This window comes from Gadus macrocephalus, chromosome 3 (assembly GCF_031168955.1).
Source record: "Gadus macrocephalus chromosome 3, ASM3116895v1".
Classification (NCBI taxonomy): domain Eukaryota; kingdom Metazoa; phylum Chordata; class Actinopteri; order Gadiformes; family Gadidae; genus Gadus; species Gadus macrocephalus.
Window position 1 is genome coordinate 11,129,298 of NC_082384.1, and position 21,275 is coordinate 11,150,572.

The window sequence follows — 21,275 nt, forward strand, 5'->3', positions numbered from 1 at the left end:
ATGCTAAACAACATAATACACAACATAATAGTTATGCTTTGCATTAGTATTGCTTGGCTCTCCAAACCATTAATATTACTACTTAATGTAGTTTGATACAAGTGGTTATCCCTCCAAAATTGTAACTCTTGTGTTTAACTTACTTGCGGTAATAGTAGAAAGGTCCAGTCCAGTTAGGTTGGTGATACCTGAGGATATTACGGCCTGCAGTGCCTGCTCTGCCAGGACTCCGGTCGGAACCACTGTTTGGTTTTGGAAGACCAGGATCATTTCCACAAGGATTGAGCCATTACTAGAACACAAAGTAAGAGTGAACAGTTAAGAGTGGATTATATATATCAATTGCTAAAGGTAATTATTTATGATGATTATAATGTAAAATAAGGAAATGAAACAGATGTAAGGAAATACCAAAAATGGTTGAACAACTGTTGAACAAACAATTTGAGGAAGAGAATGAAATGCTTACCGGAAAGACCTAACGAGAGATCGGGAATACGTTTTTGGAAACATAAATCTGTAGCCTTTGTTAACCTAAAGTAAAGAATGAAGCACATTAGTTATTGAATATGAGCTGCATTGTTCTATTGTGATTGTTCTAAAGCTAATGCAGATGTAATCAAAACATTGTTATCTCACCTCTCTTGTGACTTCATTAGCCAGCACCAGATAGGCTGGGGAAGTAGGATCTGACAAAGAGCTTTGAAATGTGCGTGTCAAACTAAAACTCAAATCCAAAGTGCCTTCATCTGCTGCAGGAGACTCTGTAGAGTCTGGTGCAGCAGTTGTCATTGTTGGTACAGCAGTTGTGGTTGTTGGTGCAGAAGTTGTTGTCGTTGGTGCAGCAGTTATGGTTGTTGGTGCAGCAGTTGTGGTTGTTGGTACAGCACTTGTGGTTGTTAGTGCAGCAGTTGTCGTTGGTGCAGCAGTTGTTGTTGTTGCGACAGTTGTCGTTGTTGGTGCAGCAGTTGTCGTTGTTGGTTCCGCAGTTATTGTTGTTGGTGAAGCAGTTGTTGTTGGTGCTACAGTTGTGGTTGTTGGTGAAGCAGTTGTCGTTGTCGGTGCAGCAGTTGTCGTTGTTGGTGCAGAAGATGTTGTTGTTGGTGCAGCTGTTGTCGTTGTTGGTGCAGCAGTTGTCGTCGTTGGTGCAGAAGTTGTTGTCGTTGGTTCCGCAGTTGTTGTTGTTGGTGAAGCAGTTGTTGTTGGTGCTACAGTTGTGGTTGTTGGTGAAGCAGTTGTCGTTGTCGGTGCAGCAGTTGTCGTTGTTGGTGCAGAAGATGTTGTTGTTGGTGCAGCTGTTGTCGTTGTTGGTGCAGCAGTTGTCGTCGTTGGTGCAGCAGTTGTTGTCGTTGGTGCAGCTGTTGTCGTTGTTGGTGCCGCAGTTGTTGTTGTTGGTGCAGCTGTTGTCGTTGTTGGTGAAGCAGTTGTCGTCGTTGGTGCTGCAGTTGTTGTCGTTGGTGCAGCATTCGTCGTCGTTGGTGCTGCAGTAGTTGTTGTTGGTGCAGCTGTTGTCGTTGTTGGTGAAGCAGTTGTCGTCGTTGGTGCTGAAGTTGTTGTCGTTGGTGCAGAAGTCGACGTCGTTGGTGCTGCAGTAGTAGTTGTGGGTGCAGCAGTTGTCGTTGTTGGTGCCGCAGTTGTTGTTGGTGAAGCAGTTGTTGTTGTTGGTGATAAAGTTGTCGTTGTTGGGGCAGCAGTTGTCGTCGTTGGTGCAGCAGTTGTAGTTGTTTGTGCAGCAGTTGTCGTTGTTGTTGTAGCAGTTGTTGTTGGTGCCGCAGTTGTTGTTGTTGGTGCAGCAGTTGTTGTTTGACCTGCAGTAGATAGGGTTAGTGTTGTTAATGCTGTTTGAATAAACTATGTAGAATTCATTAGAAATGTATGTCTCATATTATTTTTATTTTTTTTCATTGTTGTTAATGCTGTTCGAATAAACTATGTAGAATTCATTAGAAATGTATATCATGTATCATAATCTATCCTATTCTATTTGTTGATCCACAACCTCACTTGTATATACATTTTATGGAATGTGTCCATCTCTTCAAAGGGATAAAGACAGAACATGGGGTTTGCCAAGATTGAAAGAACACATTGCCATCTTCTTCTGCTTGAAGAAGATATGTTTTAATCAAAATAACCGGTGCTACTGGGTTTAACTCAAAAAAATTGTGGATCTAGTTTTGAACCTACTCGAGGTAATAGTAGATCTGTCCAAATTGAGGCTGGTGGTGCCGTTTACTATTGCGGCATCCAGTGTCTCCACTGCAACGGTTCCACTCGGAACAACTGTTTGGTTGACGTAGACCAGAGTCAAATCCACAATGATTGAGCCACTCCTAGAATCACAAAGAGAGTCAATAAGATACATATATATATATATCAACAACATGTATAACAAATACTGATCAATAGCTGAACATTCAATTTGAAGAAGATAATGAAATACTTACATGAAAGATCTTACTACAGAGCGGGAAAAAGTTTCAGGAAATCTCAATTTGTAGCCTTTGTTTACCTGAGGTCAATAATTACGCATATTATAGTTATTGAAGATGTCATGCATTGAAATAAGTGATTTTTGTAAGGCTAATGCAAATGTACTAAAAATATTTTTATCTCACCTCTCTTGTGACTTCATCAGCCAACGTCTTAAACTCTGAGGAAGAAGAATCGGACAAAGCGCTTTCAAACGGGCGTAGCAAACTGAATGACACATCTTGAGAACCTTCGTTTGCTGTAGGAGGGTCTTGAGGGTCCGCTGGTGCGGCTGTAGTCATTGTTGGTCTGGCAGTTGTCGTTGTTGGTGCAGCAGTTGTTGTCGTTGGTGCTGCAGGAGTAGTTGTGGGTGCAGCAGTTGTCGTTGTTGGTGCCACAGTTGTTGTTGTTGGTGAAGCAGTTGTTGTTGTTGGTGCTACAGTCGTGGTTGTTGGTGCAGCAGTTGTCGTTGTTAGTGCCGCAGTTGTGGTTGTGGGGGCAGCAGATGTCAATGTTGGTGCCGCAGTTGTCGTTGTTGGTGCTGCAGTACTAGTTGTGGGTGCAGCAGTTGTCGTTGTTGATGCAGCAGTTGTTGTTGTTGGTGCAGCAGTTGTTGTTGTTGGTGCTACAGTTGTGGTTGTTGGTGCCGCAGTCGTTGTTGTTGGTGCAGCAGTTGTTGTTGTTGGTGCTACAGTTGTCGTTGTTGGGGCAGCAGTTGTCGTCGTTGGTGCAGCAGTTGTTGTCGTTGGTGCAGCCGTTGTTGTTGTTGGTGCAGCCGTTGTTGTCGTTGGTGCAGCTGTTGTCGTTGTTGGTGAAGCAGTTGTCGTCGTTGGTGCTGCAGTTGTTGTTGTTGGTGCAGCAGTCGTCGTCGTTGGTGCCGCAGTTGTTGTTGTTGGGGCAGCAGTTGTTGTTGTTGGTACCGCAGTTGTCGTTGTTGGGGCAGCAGTTGTCGTTGTTGGTGCCGCAGTTGTCGTTGTTGGTGAAGCAGTTGTCGTTGGTGCATTAGTCGTCGTCGTTGGTGCTGCAGTTGTCGTCGTTGGTGCTGCAGTTGTCGTTGGTGCAGCAGTCGTCGTCTTAGGTGCTGCAGTAGTAGTTGTGGGTGCAGCAGTTGTCGTTGTTGGTGCCGCAGTTGTTGTTGGTGAAGCAGTTGTTGTTGTTGGTGCTACAGTTGTCGTTGTTGGTGCTACAGTTGTAGTCGTTGGTGCAGCAGTTGTTGTCGTTGGTGCTGCAGTTGTTGTCGTTGGTGCAGCAGTCGTCGTCGTTGGTGCTGCAGTAGTAGTTGTGGGTGCAGCAGTTGTCGTTGTTGGTGCCGCATTTGTTGTTGGTGCTGCAGTCGTAGTTGTGGGTGCAGCAGTTGTCGTTGTTGGTGCCGCATTTGTTGTTGGTGAAGCAGTTGTTGTTGTTGGTGCTACAGTTGTCGTTGTTGGGGCAGCAGTTGTTGTCGTTGGTGCAGCAGTTGTAGTTGTTGGTGAAGCAGTTGTCGTCGTTGGTGCTGCAGTTGTAGTTGTTGGTGAAGCAGTTGTCGTCGTTGGTGCTGCAGTTGTTGTCGTTGGTGCAACAGTCGTCGTCGTTGGTGCTGTAGTAGTTGTTGTTGGTGCAGCAGTCGTCGTCGTTGGTGCTGCAGTAGTAGTTGTGGGTGCAGCAGTTGTCGTTGTTGGTGCAGCAGTTGTGGTTGTTGGTGCAGCAGTTGTGGTTGTTGGAGCAGCAGCTGTAGTTGTCGGGGCAGCAGTTGTCGTTGTTGGTGCCGCAGTTGTTGTTGTTGGGGCAGGAGTTGTCGTTGTTGGTACCGCAGTTGTGGTTGTTGGGGCAGCAGTTGTCGTTGTTGGTGCTACAGTTGTCGTTGTTGGTGCTACAGTTGTAGTCGTTGGTGCAGCAGTTGTTGTCGTTGGTGCTGCAGTACTAGTTGTGGGTGCAGCAGTTGTCGTTGTTGGTGCCGCAGTTGTTGTTGTTGGTGCAGCAGTTGTTGTTGTTGGTGCTACAGTTGTGGTTGTTGGTGCAGCAGTTGTGGTGGTTGGTGACGCAGTCGTTGTTGTTGGTGCAGCAGTTGTTGTTGTTGGTGCGACAGTTGTCGTTGTTGGTGCAGCAGTTGTCGTTGTTGGTTCCGCAGTTGTTGTTGTTGGTGAAGCAGTTGTTGTTGGTGCTACAGTTGTGGTTGTTGTTGCCGCAGTTGTGGTTGTTTGTGAAGCAGTTGTCGTTGTCGGTGCAGCAGTTGTCGTTGTTGGTGCAGAAGATGTTGTTGTTGGTGCAGCTGTTGTCGTTGTTGGTGCAGCAGTTGTCGTCGTTGGTGCAACAGTAGTTGTTGGTGCCGCAGTTGTCGTTGTTGGTGCGGCAGTTGTTGTTTGACCTGCAGTAGATAGGGTTAGTGTTGATAATGCTGTTTGAATAAACTATGTAGAATTCATTTGAAATTGATATCATGCATCATAATCTATCATATTCTATTTGTTGATCCACAACTTCACTTGTATGTACATTTTATGGAATGTGTCTATTTCTTCAAAGGGATAAAGACAGAACATGGGGTTTGCCAAGATTGAAAGAACACATTGCCATCTTCTTCTGCTTGAAGAAGATATGTTTTAATCAAAATAACCGGTGCTACTGGGTTTAACTCAAAAATTGTCAATCTAGTTTTGAACCTACTCGAGGTAATAGTAGATCTGTCCAAATTGAGGCTGGTGGTGCCGTTTGCTATTGCGGCATCCAGTGTCTCCACTGCAACAGTTCCACTCGGAACAACTGTTTGGTTGACGTAGACCAGAGTCAAATCCACAATGATTGAGCCACTCCTAGAATCACAAAGAGAGTCAATAAGATACATATATATATATATCAACAACATGTATGACAAATGCTGAGCAACAGCTGAACATTCAATTTGAAGAAGATAATGAAATACTTACATGAAAGATCTTACTACAGAGCGGGAAAAAGTTTCAGGAAATCTCAATTTGTAGCCTCTGTTTACCTGAGGTCAATAAATACGCACATTATAGTTATTGCGTATTTATTATAAGATGTGGTGCATTGAAATAAGGGATTTTTGTAAGGCTAATTCAAATGTACTAAAAATATTTTTATCTCACCTCTCTTGTGACTTCATCAGCCAACGTCTTAAACTCTGAGGAAGAAGAATCGGACAAAGCGCTTTCAAACGGGCGTAGCAAACTGAATGACACATCTTGAGAACCTTCGTTTGCTGTAGGAGGGTCTTGAGGGTCCGCAGGTGCGGCTGTAGTCATTGTTGGTCTGGCAGTTGTCGTTGTTGGTGCAGCAGTTGTTGTCGTTGGTGCAGCAGTTGTCGTCGTTGGTGCTGCAGTAGTAGTTGTGGGTGCAGCAGTTGTCATCGTTGGTGCCGCAGTTGTTGTTGTTGGTGAAGCAGTTGTTGTTGTTGGTGCTACAGTCGTGGTTGTTGGTGCAGCAGTTGTCGTTGTTAGTGCCGCAGTTGTGGTTGTGGGGGAAGCAGATGTCGTTGTTGGTGCCGCAGTTGTCGTTGTTGGTGCTGTGGTACTAGTTGTGGGTGCAGCAGTTGTTGTTGTTGGTGCAGCAGTTGTTGTTGTTGGTGCTACAGTTGTGGTTGTTTGTGCCGCAGTCGTTGTTGTTGGTGCAGCAGTTGTTGTTGCTGGTGCTACAGTTGTCGTTGTTGGGGCAGCAGTTGTCGTCGTTGGTGCAGCACTTGTTGTCGTTGGTGCAGCCGTTGTTGTTGTTGGTGCAGCCGTTGTTGTCGTTGGTGCAGCTGTTGTCGTTGTTGGTGAAGCAGTTGTCGTCGTTGGTGCTGCAGATGTTGTCGTTGGTGCAGCAGTCGTCGTCGTTGGTGCTGCAGTAGTAGTTGTGGGTGCAGCAGTTGTCGTAGTTGGTGCCGCAGTTGTTGTTGTTGGGGCAGCAGTTGTTGTTGGTGCAGCAGTTGTGGTTGTTGGGGCAGCAGTTGTCGTTGTTGGTGCTACAGTTGTAGTCGTTGGTGCAGCAGTTGTCGTTGTTGGTGCCGCAGTTGTTGTTGTTGGTGCAGCTGTTGTCGTTGTTGGTGAAGCAGTTGTCGTCGTTGGTGCTGCAGTTGTCGTTGGTGCAGCAGTCGTCGTCGTTGGTGCTGCAGTTGTCGTTGGTGCAGCAGTCGTCGTCGTAGGTGCAGCAGTTGTCGTTGTTGGTGCCGCAGTTGTTGTTGGTGAAGCAGTTGTTGTTGTTGGTGCTACAGTTGTCGTTGTTGGGGCAGCAGTTGTTGTCGTTGGTGCAGCAGTCGTCGTCGTTGGTGCTGTAGTAGTTGTTGTGGGTGCAGCAGTCGTCGTCGTTGGTGCTGCAGTAGTAGTTGTGGGTTCAGCTGTTGTCGGTGTTGGTGCCGCAATTGTTGTTGTTGGTGGAGCAGTTGTCGTCGTTGGTGCTGCAGTACTAGTTGTGGGTGCAGCAGTTGTCGTCGTTGGTGCAGCAGTCGTCGTTGTTGGTGCTGTAGTAGTTGTTGTGGGTGCAGCAGTCGTCGTCGTTGGTGCTGCAGTGGTAGTTGTTGGGGCAGCAGTTGTCGTTGTTGGTGCGACAGTTGTAGTTGTTGGTGCAGCAGTTGTCGTCGTTGGTGCTGCAGTACTAGTTGTGGGTGCAGCAGTTGTCGTTGTTGGGGCCGCAGTTGTAGTTGTTGGTGCAGCAGTTGTCGTTGTTGGTTCCGCAGTTGTTGTTGTTGGTGCAGCCGTTGTTGTTGTTGGTGCAGCCGTTGTCGTCGTTGGTGTTGCTGTTGTCGTTGTTCCTGAAGCAGTTGTCGTCGTTGGTGCTGCAGTTGTTGTCGTTGGTGCAGCAGTTGTAGTTGTTGGTGCAGCAGTTGTAGTTGTTGGTGCAGCAGTTGTTGTCGTTGGTGCAGCAGTCGTCGTCGATGGTTCTGCAGTAGTAGTTGTGGGTTCAGCAGTTGTCGTTGTTGGTGCTACAGTTGTAGTCGTTGGTGCAGCAGTTGTCGTCGTTGGTGCTGCAGTAGTAGTTGTGGGTGCAGCAGTTGTCGTTGTTGGTGCCGCAGTTGTTGTTGTTGGGGCAACAGTTGTTGTTGTTGGTGCCGCAGTTGTGGTTGTTGGGGCAGCTGTTGTCGTTGTTGGTGCTACAGTTGTAGTCGTTGGTGCAGCAGTTGTCGTTGTTGGTGCCGCAGTTGTTGTTGTTGGTGCAGCTGTTGTCGTTGTTGGTGAAGCAGTTGTCGTCGTTGGTGCTGCAGTTGTCGTTGGTGCAGCAGTCGTCGTCGTTGGTGCTGCAGTCGTCGTCGTTGGTGCAGCAGTCGTCGTCGTAGGTGCAGCAGTTGTCGTTGTTGGTGCCGCAGTTGTTGTTGGTGAAGCAGTTGTTGTTGTTGGTGCTACAGTTGTCGTTGTTGGGGCAGCAGTTGTTGTCGTTGGTGCAGCAGTCGTCGTCGTTGGTGCTGTAGTAGTTGTTGTGGGTGCAGCAGTCGTCGTCGTTGGTGCTGCAGTAGTAGTTGTGGCTTCAGCAGTTGTCGTTGTTGGTGCCGCAGTTGTTGTCGTTGGTGCAGCTGTTGTCGTTGTTGGTGAAGCAGTTGTCGTCGTTGGTGCTGCAGATGTTGTCGTTGGTGCAGCAGTCGTCGTCGTTGGTGCTGCAGTAGTAGTTGTGGGTGCAGCAGTTGTCGTAGTTGGTGCCGCAGTTGTTGTTGTTGGGGCAGCAGTTGTTGTTGGTGCCGCAGTTGTGGTTGTTGGGGCAGCAGTTGTCGTTGTTGGTGCTACAGTTGTAGTCGTTGGTGCAGCAGTTGTCGTTGTTGGTGCCGCAGTTGTTGTTGTTGGTGCAGCTGTTGTCGTTGTTGGTGAAGCAGTTGTCGTTGGTGCAGCAGTCGTCGTCGTAGGTGCAGCAGTTGTCGTTGTTGGTGCCGCAGTTGTTGTTGGTGAAGCAGTTGTTGTTGTTGGTGCTACATTTGTCGTTGTTGGGGCAGCAGTTGTTGTCGTTGGTGCAGCAGTCGTCGTCGTTGGTGCTGTAGTAGTTGTTGTGGGTGCAGCAGTCGTCGTCGTTGGTGCTGCAGTAGTAGTTGTGGGTTCAGCAGTTGTCGTTGTTGGTGCCGCAGTTGTTGTTGTTGGTGGAGCAGTTGTCGTCGTTGGTGCTGCAGTACTAGTTGTGGGTGCAGCAGTTGTCGTCGTTGGTGCAGCAGTCGTCGTTGTTGGTGCTGTAGTAGTTGTTGTGGGTGCAGCAGTCGTCGTCGTTGGTGCTGCAGTTGTAGTTGTTGGTGCAGCAGTTGTCGTCGTTGGTGCTGCAGTACTAGTTGTGGGTGCAGCAGTTGTCGTTGTTGGGGCCGCAGTTGTAGTTGTTGGTGCAGCAGTTGTCGTTGTTGGTTCCGCAGTTGTTGTTGTTGGTGCAGCCGTTGTTGTTGTTGGTGCAGCCGTTGTCGTCGTTGGTGTTGCTGTTGTCGTTGTTGGTGCTGCAGTTGTTGTCGTTGGTGCAGCAGTTGTAGTTGTTGGTGCTGCAGTTGTTGTCGTTGGTGCAGCAGTTGTAGTTGTTGGTGCAGCAGTTGTAGTTGTTGGTGCAGCAGTTGTTGTGGTTGGTGCAGCAGTCGTCGTCGATGGTTCTGCAGCAGTAGTTGTGGGTTCAGCAGTTGTCGTTGTTGGTGCTACAGTTGTAGTCGTTGGTGCAGCAGTTGTCGTCGTTGGTGCTGCAGTAGTAGTTGTGGGTGCAGCAGTTGTCGTTGTTGGTGCCGCAGTTGTTGTTGTTGGGGCAACAGTTGTTGTTGTTGGTGCTACAGTTGTAGTCGTTGGTGCAGCAGTTGTCGTTGTTGGTGCCGCAGTTGTTGTTGTTGGTGCAGCTGTTGTCGTTGTTGGTGAAGCAGTTGTCGTCGTTGGTGCTGTAGTTGTCGTTGGTGCAGCAGTCGTCGTCGTTGGTGCTGCAGTTGTCGTTGGTGCAGCAGTCGTCGTCGTAGGTGCAGCAGTTGTCGTTGTTGGTGCCGCAGTTGTTGTTGGTGAAGCAGTTGTTGTTGTTGGTGCTACAGTTGTCGTTGTTGGGGCAGCCGTTGTCGTTGTTGGTGCTACAGTTGTAGTCGTTGGTGCAGCAGTTGTCGTCGCTGGTGCCGCAGTTGTCGTTGCTGGTGCAGCAGTAGTCGTCGTTGGTTCCGCAGTTGTTGTTGTTGGTGCAGCCGTTGTTGTCGTTGGTGCAGCAGTTGTAGTTGTTGGTGCAGCAGTTGTAGTTGTTGGTGCAGCAGTTGTCGTCGTTGGTGAAGCGGTTGTGGTTGTTGGAGCAGCAGTTGTCGTTGCTGGTGCAGCAGTTGTCGTTGTTGGTTCCGCAGTTGTTGTTGTTGGTGCAGCCGTTGTTGTCATTGGTGCAGCAGTTGTAGTTGTTGGTGCAGCAGTTTTAGTTGTTGGTGCAGCAGTCGTCGTCGTTGGTGGAGCAGTTGTGGTCGTTGGAGCAGCAGTTGTGGTTTTTGGAGCTGCAGTTGTCGTTGTTGGTGCAGCAGTTGTAGTTGTTGGTGCAGCAGTTGTAGTTGTTGGTGCAGCAGTTGTAGTTGTTGGTGCAGCAGTTGTAGTTGTTGGTGCAGCAGTTGATGTCGTTGGTGCAGCAGATGTAGCTGTTGGTGCAGCAGTTGTCGTCGTTGGTGGAGCAGTTGTTGTCGTTGGTGCAGCAGTTGTCGTCATTGCTGCAGCAGTTGTAGTTGTTGATGCAGCAGTTGTTGTTGTTGGTTCAACTGTTGTTGTCGTTGGTGCAGCAGTTGTTGTTGTTGGTGCAGCAGTTGTCGTCGTTGGTACTGCAGTAGCTGTTGGTGCAGCAGTTGTTGGTGCAGCAGTTGTCGTCATTGGTGCAGCACTTGTCGTTTTTGGTGCAGCAGTTGTTGTAGTTGGTTCAGCCGTTATCGTTGGTGCAGCAGTTGCCGTTGTTGGTCCTGCAGTCGTTGTTGTTGGTCCTGTCGTTCTTGTTGTTGATCCTACAGATGTCGTTGTGGTAGCTTCATTGCTACCTATTATGGCTAGGACTGTAGTTTTGTGGAGGAAGGTGATTTACATATCAGAATAATTATTGTTTTTCTTAATCAACACTTTAATGGAAAATATTGCAATGAACAAAATATTTTTTTTAGCCTTCTTTTGTCTCTTAATTTTCACTTTCACACACAATTATCACTTACCAATGAAGATAAATCCAACAGCTTCCATGTTCCTTGGCATTCGAGTTGAGCCTTTTGAAAAAAATCACATGTTTTTGTAGCACTTCAGAATAATTACCATCTTGATGCATTATAACATGGTAGTGAGTAGAGTTTTGCTCCTGCCTACATACTTATTACTAAGCCACTCATAATCAGTAATACGGATGTCACAATCTCTGTGTCCGTCAATCTACCTATCGAGTCTTAAAAACAAGATGGCGTCGATGAGTACTGATGGTATTGTGTGTATAAAGTTGGCTGCCGTGCATCACCCAAGTGGGTGCTACATATTGGTGGTGGTTAGTGAGGTCCCCCCTTCACTTTAGGCGTCTTTGAGTGTTATTAATTATTATTATTCTTCATGTTTGACCTCTGTTTTCCTTTTATTCCTAGTCTGTTTTACATAGTTTTGAATGATGACTATATGCTCTGTAAGGTGACCTTGGGTGTCTTGAAAGGCGCCTCTAAATTAAATGTATTATTATTATTATTATAAAGTGTCCTTTTTAGTAAACAATCTGTACACTTACAAAGTTATCAATGCCTCGTTTTATATGTTAAATCCCTTTTTATACTACCAAAATAGTGTCGGGCTACTTCTAGCCTTTTAAGTGGTTTAAAATAGCCATTTAGTTTTTAGCATAACACATGCCCCTATCGTTCCAAGTTTATAGTGTTTTCATTGAATCGGCTAAAAACAGCCAACTGAAGAATGCGCTTTTTTGCTCCAAAACGAACGTTCCAACTCGTTATCATACCAAACATATCCCAAATCAATTTTACACAGGATTTATCCTTTAAGATAAACTCAGGTAAAAGTTAAACTCATGCTTCCAAACAGCATTAATTAATCAACCAGCCTTTGATTGTCCAATCTCAATGCTCAATAAGTATAAAATGTCCTCACTTTAGAATGTTCTTTGACACAAAAACGTAACAAATGCTTTCTAACTACCTGAACTTATCATGAGTTGCAGCACAATTAGTGTTCTATTATGCATTGTTAACAGATAGTTAATAGATTTTGAATCATTAGCATTATAAATGCTCTAATAAACCATTGGCATATTATCTTATTAATAATGTTTAAAGTCCAAAGCAGTGACGGACTGGACGGTCTGGCAGATGCCAGAGGGGCCGCGGCCTCTCGTGGGCCGTTTGGGCCGGCCAATCACGGGGCGGCATGCTTGTCAGGTTCGTGCAGCCGCTTCGTCGCAACGCGGCCCCACATTATCTCTTGGCCCAGGCCCACTATCAAGCATCTATAGAGTTAGAAGCAAATTAGCCATTTGTCTCTAAATCCCTATTCATGCTATATAATAGGAAACGAATGAGTATTTATACCAGATATGAGTGTCTATATACTACAGTCATGGTTGCCCTTAATATTTACATTGGTCTACATTATTTTGTAGCCTTATTCAATCAGATGTTTATAAAGTGCATGGTTTGAAATTTAAATACAACAAATATGCCTGTATTTTTAATTTTATTATTTGTTTACAAAAGTGACTTGTTAACAAAACAATGACTTCTGGGAATTTCAAAACCAAATCAGACCGCGTCTGCGTATAGGGGGTTGTTGGAAGTTGGAAGTTGGAAGATACCAGTCTGCTGGTATCTTCCAACTCGTAGCACCAGCGCTAGCACTAATGTTCAAGACACTGAACAAACAGACCACGGAGTAAGACAGGAGGACAGTGAGGAACAGTGAGGACAGTCAGTCTTTATGCACGTTAAAGTTAGAGAGTTCATCACCAATGGGGCTACAAAAGTGCGTGTTATTTCCGTGCATGTGAAGTTATGTCTGTGTGTTGCGGGCACGCGCGTGCGTGCGCGTCCCCGTGTGGGCCGCTGGTGGGTGAAAATGCCAGGGCAGTTTTTTAATCCCGGTCCGTCACTGGCATAGATCGTTCAATCATCGGACAAGACGGTCGGGGGCGGGGTAACGCATAAAAAAAGAAAGAAAACAAGCTATGGAGATTATGGAGATTCAGCGTGCTGCCCTCGTTGTGCTTATACTGATTGGTTTCATACAGTCAGGGACGTTCTTAGGGGGGGGGGGGGGTAAATTAGGATGATTCCAGGGGCGCAGCACTGACGGGGGCGCCCCAGAGGACACTGGTGGTATTATTAATGCAAAAAAAAAAAATAATTAAATCCTCAAATTAAGGTGGTTTGTTTCGTTGTTTTGTTGTTGTTTGTTTCTCCATTTTTACAAAATCATTAGAAAGTCTTCACCCTATTATCACCCCTCTCGTTTGTCATTATTTGGTACAGCCCAAGTCTTACGCTACTGCAGAGCAAAGTAGCAGCCAGGCAGATCATTGTGAAGGAAGTGCAGACTGCTAGTGTCTTAAACTAGCAGTCTAAAGTCAGTTTGTGTGTATCCCGGTCGGTGAAATGAAGAAGTCAGAGCCCTGTTTCAGGTAGCTGGTTTTGAGGCAACCCCGAGTTTGTTCGCTCTGAGTTAGTGGAAACTCTGGGTTTTCCGTTTCAGGTAGCAGGTTCAGCGCAACCGAGAGTTAGTTGCTGCGGCAACATACGCCGTGGGTCTAACCTGCTCTGGAGGTGGTTAGACCTACTCTGAGGCCCCGTCCACACGAAGCCGATTTCATGGCGAAACCGCAAAGGTCTTGTACGGTTCGGCCTTCCGTCCACACGAAGCCGGCGAATCCGCTGACCGAAACCGCAAACTTCTGAAACCACCCTCGGAGGTGGTTTCAAATCTATCCGGTTTCGTTTTGGTTTCGTGTGGACGCCTGAAACCGACTGAAACCGCAAACCATGACATCATCGCCCCACCCCTCGACCTCCTAGCCAATGGCTCTTAAGCCCGCGGAGTCTCAGAAATCACAACAAAAAAGATGATGGCGGACTACAAGCTTGTAATCGTTCTGCAGCATATCATGTCCCTTGTTGGGTTGCTAAGCCATTATTTATTGAGAATCTAGTTCGCCATCGTAGAAGAGCTGTTTGTTTGTGTTGTTAGTGGTTCGGGGGGCAGCCTTTATGCGCATGCTCGCCTCTTCTTCTTCTGGATTTGTGTACCAGAAGCAGCGCCCCTTATGGGCCTGGAATGTTTACTACAGCGTTTCTACAGATCTATCCGGTTTCGCTTGGCTTCGTCTTTACGGAGATACTTCGAAACCGGATAGATCGAAACCGTAACGGTTTCGCCCGTTTCGGCTTCGTGTGGACGGGGCCTGAGTTTGTTGTCTATAAGGCTGAAGGCAGCTCTCCGACAGAAGGAAGTGTTAGAAATGGCATGTCCTTTTCTACGAGAGCCTGTGGACGTAGAGGCTGCTGCGATCCTCAGAAGGAATCTCCGTGAGGAACGATTATTAAGACCCCGGTTGGATATAATTTATTTTCCTGATAATTTTCTTCCAGAGCGCTATCGTTTTTCAGCGCAATCTACCATTTATTTAGACCACCTTCTCAGCCCCCATGTTAACTGTCAAACGCACCGGGGGCATGCTTTAAGTTTAAGTTTTGTTTTTTTATCGCAATTAACGCGTGCAGAATGATCCGCCCCGTGTATCCCACCCGCTCTGTACAGTCACTTCAACGTTGTGGCTTTCCCATGATCAGAGTAGCTGACTAACCACGGACCTATAACTGCTGCAAGTCAAGAAACTCATTTTAAGAATGCAAGGCAGAAAAGACCCTGGTACTGCTTTTAACCAGATGCTGTTCTTCTCTACATGCACATGCTCAGCATAATCGTCTGCATTGTTCACTGAAATAAAACCCTTTGAGTAAACTGTTCAACAAAATAACTTGTCCCACCACAGCCCACACCAATTTATATTGGGTATGTTTTAAGAGCAGGGAACAGTATCCCAGTTTGCACCTCCCCCACCTTTAACTTATGTTCCAAAATTTGGATCTCCAAAGCATCCTTTTGCATCTTTTGAATTGTTACAATTGCATGGAAGTTGGTGAGGGCATCTGGTTCAAGTAGGGCGATGACGCCATCAGATGATTAGACAGTGCAATTATTACTTGAGCCAGAATATTGCCCCATCTAATTTGCAACGCGCTGGGTTGCGTGTAGGCCTACATATTTAATTATTTTGAATAACCAACCTCTTATAAAGGCACTTCTATCCTGGGGGGTGGGGGGATCAGAGGAGCTCCCCCCAGTGATGCCCTCATCCACAGGACGCATACTCTATATAATGCATTTTGCCTAGGTGTAGCCTTCTAATATATCTAAATCCTATTCAATATTGGCAGTGTTGGGGTGGCTGGGAAATGTACTACTTACATTTACTGCTTAAATATAGGCCCATCACATGTTGAATATCTGTTAAATTAGGTAGAGCAGGCAAAACAGCACAATTGATTTGATTTCAATTAAACATTAGTTTACCTGTTTAAACTATATTTTTGTACTTCATCTTCATTTGCTGCCAAGTCCTCGTGGGGCAACTCGGGGTTGTGTAAATTGAAACACACACACACACACACACACACACACACACACACACACACACACACACACACACACACACACACACACACACACACACACACAGAGATCTACGCTTTTGTTCCATGTTTGATCATGTTATCAGAGATCCATTGATGATGGCTCTTTATAGTCAACAGGCACGCCCTCAACCCAGAGTGAACATACTCAGAGTTGATTAACCCAACGCTGATCACCTGTTCTGAAACCGAAAACCCAGAGTTGCTTTTCAACCCTGAACTCTGAGTCAACCAACTCAGAGCGCAGGATTAAACTCAGAGTATGTTAAACCAGCTACCTGAGGCCTCAGGTTGTCAGGGGAGGAAAGAGAGGAAAGAGAGAGAGAGGAAAGAGCTCAAAGCGGTCGACAGTTCGTCACCCAGTTTGTTACCAAGAAACTTTCCCAGCAACCTGATAACAAGCCTAGCCTAGCAGCTAGCACTACTGTAGCTCAAATAATTACAGCCTGCACTGGATGATAAAACTGAAAAGATCGTTTGCATTACCATTCACATGATATCCAATAGCCTACTTATCTACAAAAAGCCTACATTATTTTTACAAGTCGAGCGGACTATTTAATATCTCCCGTATGCAGGCGTTGCCAAGCAACATGGCCATAGCGTCTTCATAGGGTCAACGTCTTTCCTAGGTGTAAAGTAACACTTTTTAACCTATACCCTCCAGCCAATCAGAATCGAGTATTCAATAGATCACGCCAGGCTCTGGTATGTGCTCATTATACCACTGTTAAAGGCACCCAGTGCAACTTTATGTAAACATTCAATGAAAAATAAACATTCAATTTCTAGTCTTTTTTACACGTAGTAAGTTTCAATAACTCCATACCATTACATATCGACATTCAAGGAGCAAAGATAAGACGTCGTTGTGTGGTGAGAACTGATAGAAAAACAACAAACAACAACGTAAACAACAACAATCGCCGGTGGGGAGAAGCCATTTTTCCATTGACTGGAAGCCTGCTTTATTTATTGTTACAAAAAATAAAGAAAATGGCGGCATTGTTGTTGTTATCGATTTTGTATCAGTTCTCACTACACAACGACGTCTCATCTTTGCTGCTTAAATGTCGGTTGGTATGGAGTTATTGAAACTTACTACGTGTAAGTAAAAAAGACTAGAAATTGAATGTTTATTTTTAAGCCTCGAAAGTTGCACTGCCTTTAAGGGGCGTTGTCCGGCCCCGACGCGCAGCGGAGGGCCGGCGACCCCCTTCACAGTGGTATAATGAGCACATGCCACTGACTGAAGTGATCTATTGCTTTTATACAACGGTTACTATTATGGTGAAACGAAAGTCATAGACACACTACATTTAAAAAGAAACCAAGAAAGTCAAAATAGCCGTTTTATTAAAGAATACAAAAAAGTAGTCCCTCCTGGCTGCCGCTATGCATCGATGGTCGCTATGCAACACACTTTAGCGTCCCTCCGAGAGAAGGCTCCGATAGAGCGGTTCGCCGGCAATTTATCCTATGGAGCAGTTCGCTCGCCGTGTGCCTAAGCTTTCGTTAGTCTCTCCATCGCCTTGCTCACTCCCGGAGTAACAACATTTACACCCTCTCCATCATCCAACATATGTTTTACTTTGTAACTGTTTCTACTTCCAGGCGCGGAGTGATATGCAAACTTTCACAAAATGATCGGGCGTCATAGCAGTTATGTATACGCTCATTATACAACAGTTGGGAACCAATCAGATCGCTGGATTTAGGTCCCCCGTTGTATAAATGGAGATAATGCAATGATTAACATTCCATACTGCTTGATGCACTGATGCACTTCTTACGACAAATGTACTTATTGTAAGTCGCTTTGGATAAAAGCGTCTGCTAAATGCCCTAAATGTAAATGTAAATGCTTGCCAGCATGATAATAACATTTATGTAAACAGATTTTGAATATTTTGATTGGCTGCATTTATATTAGCAGACATTCAACAAAGGATACTTACATTTTAGCTGACTTTTAAGTTTTAAATCAGCTAAAATTACAAGTAGTCTACCCTTAGATTAATAGCTGCTATTTATTGTAGGCTAATGCAGCAAATCAAAACATACAAATACATATTTAGTCATGCCCAGCTCAATCCAATCAAATAGACTGTTGACAACATTGTTTAATATGTTCAGATAATTATGAGACATATTCTGAATTATATAATGTATCTTAGAGTCAGGGCCCTCTTCAAGCCATGATGAACCCACAGAAGAAACCAGTGAGGTTGAAATAGAAGAAGGGGAGAAGGTGGACAGTCTAGTAGAAGCAGCACTGTCACAGTCTATTATCTTATTTCTGTCTATACTAACTACAACCCAGGTAAATGTGTAACTAAATACTAACTAACTATCTAGTGTACAAAGTAGCCTAGGTAAGTAGGTAGGTTTATCATGTTGTTATTCAGTTGTTATTCATTTTCTTCTGATGATAATGACCACCCAATTCTGACTATCTATTTGTTGGGGTTGGGGGGGGGGGGGGCTCCATAACTGAATAACTGAATTCTGTCAGGGACCCAAAATTCCTAGAGACGTCCCTGCATACAGTTGCAAACATTTGCAGTACTTTTGGAGCATCAGAGGCGTTTGGCACACGTCGATTTTATGATGTTATTCTATCTGCGGAGCTCGAACGCCTTCTCACCCATCCTTAGCCTACTGAATGTATTAAATGCATCGGAATTTTTATAAGCGTTCTCCAAACATATTTTAGGCTATGTTGGCGTCTGCCCAAATATCCAAAAGACATTTCGACTCCTCTCTCCTCTCTCGTGACATTGATCTTTGAATTAACCGCGCTAATTAAACAATACAAATGAATAAACAAGCAGCAATGAGAGTGTGTGGCGTCAAATAAGGCATAGGCTATTATTTTTAGAACTGGGTCGGACCGAGCGCGGTTGCATTCACATCTCAAGCGAACCTCAGGGTTCGTTTGGAAGCGAACCGAGACCCCCTCTCCGGCTGGGTCTCGGACCGGCTGTTTGGTCCGCAAGAGTTCGATCGTTTGTATTCAAACCAGCCCAAAAGGTCCGCACCAGCGATTTTTTTTGGTTTGGTTCGATCCAAACAAGGCAGGTGTGAAAACGCCCTTAAATCGATATGTCTGATTCAGACGCATGCAAAGACAAGAAGAACGCATATTCTCATAGGGCATGTCGCTCTTTGTAACCAATAGCCTAACTGAATTGAATGTTACAGCCTGATCGTATGGCCTTCCCCCCGTTGATATTTGATGATATGCTTCTGTAACCGCAATAGGATGCCAGAAATCCACAGGTAGGCCTAGAGACAGCGTTGTGATAGTGTCGTGTTGTGCATCCCATCGCAATATTTGTAAAGAGAAGAGACCCTCGGTTATTCTTACAAGAGTTTAGTTTAAGTTAATAGTTTAAATGAAATATCTTCTCAACACAACATCTAGGCCTACACGTTATTCCTATCGGACAGACGCAAACAAACTTTCTTATCCCACGACATCGTATTCAGTGAAAATATAGGCCTACCCGAGCTATAATTACTATTTCCTTCTTACAAATCGATTCTGTTGGTCATCAACTGATCAGTTACGGGAATAGTGATCTCGATATCGGAGGAAAGTCCAACACAAACATGAGGTAGCCTACGAGGCATTGCCAGAAAGGGCAAGAAAACACAACCAGAAGCAAAGATATTCTCCAGAGGAAAATATAGTCGAAAAAGGAGTGGTAGGGGTGAATATTAGGAAGGCGATTGGGGCAAAATTTAGCGAATAGAAAGAGTGGAAGGCGTGGAATAATTGTCATAGAGGAAAATATAGTCGAAAAAGGAGTGGTAGGGGTGAATATTAGGAAGGCGATTGGGGCAAAATTTAGCGAATAGAAAGAGTGGAAGGCGTGGAATAATTGTCATAAAGTCAATGAGGGTAGTAGGCCCTGGGGATAAAATACGACCAGAAATCGAGTTTGATGCTCAACCATTTTCGCTGTAAACATAAAGAGAAAACACTGAGGCAGACAACTAGATTTTCAAACGCTCTTTCCGGCAATCATTTTAGTTATCAAATCAAGGGAGGGCTGATAAAGGCTGATTTCTACTTCTTGGGCGCCTATTGCCTTGGGTACGGCTTCGCCTTGCGTCTCTAACCCAGTGCTTGTAGCCCTATTTATAGTGCTGCTTTCCGACGTGAAGGCAATAAAAGGCACGTTTAATTATACTGCACCGTTCAAACACAAAGCCATTCTGTGCTTTCCAAAGAAAGAATTCATTTGTAGAAAGATTAAAAGGGTGATCATTAGATGATTATAAAAGGAGATTTTTTTTTAATAAAGACATATGATTAAGCCTGCCTTGCAAATGTAATGGTCAGATCGCTGCAATTGCTATATCAATTAGTAGTAACATAGAAGTAGGTAATTTAAAATGTAGAGACCATTTAATCTAATCACCATTAACCCCCTCGATTAAAGTAGCACGCATTTTACAACATGCATCATGCTTCTTGATTATAATGAGGAAGATTGATTTAATAAAGTTTTTATCTATCTATCTATCTATCTATCTATCTATCTATCTATCTATCTATCTATCTATCTATCTATCTATCTATCTATCTATCTATCTATCTATCTATCCATCTATCTATCTATCTATCTATCTATCTATCTATCTATCTATCTATCTATCTATCTATCTATCTATCTATCTATCTATCTATCTATCTATCTATCTATCTATCATAGATTACATAAATATTTTTAAATAATTATAAAATCATCCCATCGAATTGGCCTGGAATAGGCTATGGGCTCTTGTAGAACTACGTTTAAATTCTTAAGCAAATTAAAAATAAGCTGCCCAAGATACTGAAATAAAATTTAATATTTTCAATAATGTAAATATTAAATACAGACCTTGTTAAAGTTCCAAAAATTTTGAAATCCCGTTTTCACACACAGTCGTCCAATAATTCGACAAGGATTCTCTTTAAACTGGTATCATATAGGCCTATGTGAAGGTATCCGTAACCCAACTCAAACTGTCTAGCTCACAGACAATCTGTCTTATAAACCAGAAATAGGGGCGGTTTATTAAATATGAATAGGTATAATAACCACCCATCAATTAGGTGTGCCCCATTCTGTGATGGAAGAATGCAGTTTGGCCACTTGTTTGGATTCCAAGAGTCTAAAGATTTAAATACCGATATGAAATATGAACGTGCACAGGGTGCTTTGAAGGAAGAATGCACACGTCATAGGATTATTCAACCCGGTATCACGCCAAGGCGTAAAATAGATACGTCTGTCCACATCGCAAGGCGTGCTTTGCCTGACCAAAGCGTCACCCTGAACACGCGTCCTTCTCCATTCGAAATGAATGGGGGAATAGCACCAACAGGGTGCATTTGGTGAAATTGTTACGTAGCCATATTAAAGGGGACTCATTATACCACCAGGTGTGAGTGTGATTAGCCTTACTGTTTCGAAAATCTGCCTAATATGACATCACTAGTGGGTGTGTCCACCTAGATCTGTGCTGGATAGATCTATCTGCTCTGTAAGGTGACCTTGGGTGTCTTGAAAGGCGCCTCTAAATGAAATGTATTATTATTATTATTATCTACCAGCCTACCCAGTGGACTGAAGTAAACATTGCTCATCTATCCAGCACAGATCTAGGTGGACACACCCACTAGTGATGTCATATTAGGCCGATTTTCGAAACGGCTTGTAAGGCTAATCACACTCACACCTGGTGGTATAATAAGTCCCCTTTAATCGTTATTATACCACGGTCTGCGGGAATACTCGATTCTGATTGGATGCAGGGTGTGCACACTTTCTTCTCCATTCTAAATTAATGGAGGAATAGCACCAACAGAGACGTTCTCCTAGCATTTGGTGAAATTGTTACGTAGCCTATATTAATCTTTATTATCTGAATGGGAAATGCAATATTTTAGGACAGATACACCATTAAACGTGTTTCTAATGACATTTCTAGCGAGAAATGTACATTTTCCTTGCATAATCTTCAGTCAGTGAATGTGTATGATCTTTATTAATCTTTATTATCTGAATGGGAAATGCAATATTTTAGGACCGATTCACCGTTAAACGTGTTTCTAATAACATTTCTAGCGAGAAATATACTTTTTACTTGCATAATCTTCAGTCAGTGATTGTGTCTGATCTTTAGTTTTATAGTTATTAGGAAGATTTCATCGGCTCGCTCG

The 21,275-nt window shown here is 44.5% G+C and overlaps 1 protein-coding gene and 1 long non-coding RNA gene across 2 annotated transcripts; both read right to left on the reverse strand.

The window, feature by feature from the left end:
* Positions 1-469: 469 nt before the first annotated feature.
* Positions 470-5,973, reverse strand: LOC132453727 (mucin-5AC-like). The gene is made up of 7 exons (XM_060046672.1): positions 5,559-5,973; positions 5,376-5,440; positions 5,116-5,261; positions 3,843-4,816; positions 2,188-2,333; positions 640-1,808; positions 470-534 (listed from the first exon to the last, which is right to left on the reverse strand). The coding sequence occupies exons 1-6, from the start codon at positions 5,817-5,819 to the stop codon at positions 746-748; spliced, it is 2,655 nt and encodes an 884-aa protein (XP_059902655.1). The 5' UTR covers positions 5,820-5,973; the 3' UTR covers positions 470-534; positions 640-745.
* A 4,209-nt stretch (positions 5,974-10,182) lies between these two features.
* On the reverse strand, positions 10,183-20,298 carry LOC132453682 (uncharacterized). Its single transcript, XR_009524773.1, has 3 exons — positions 19,951-20,298; positions 10,538-10,588; positions 10,183-10,384 (listed from the first exon to the last, which is right to left on the reverse strand). It is a non-coding gene; the product is annotated as an uncharacterized LOC132453682 (long non-coding RNA).
* Between the last annotated feature and the right edge of the window lie 977 nt (positions 20,299-21,275).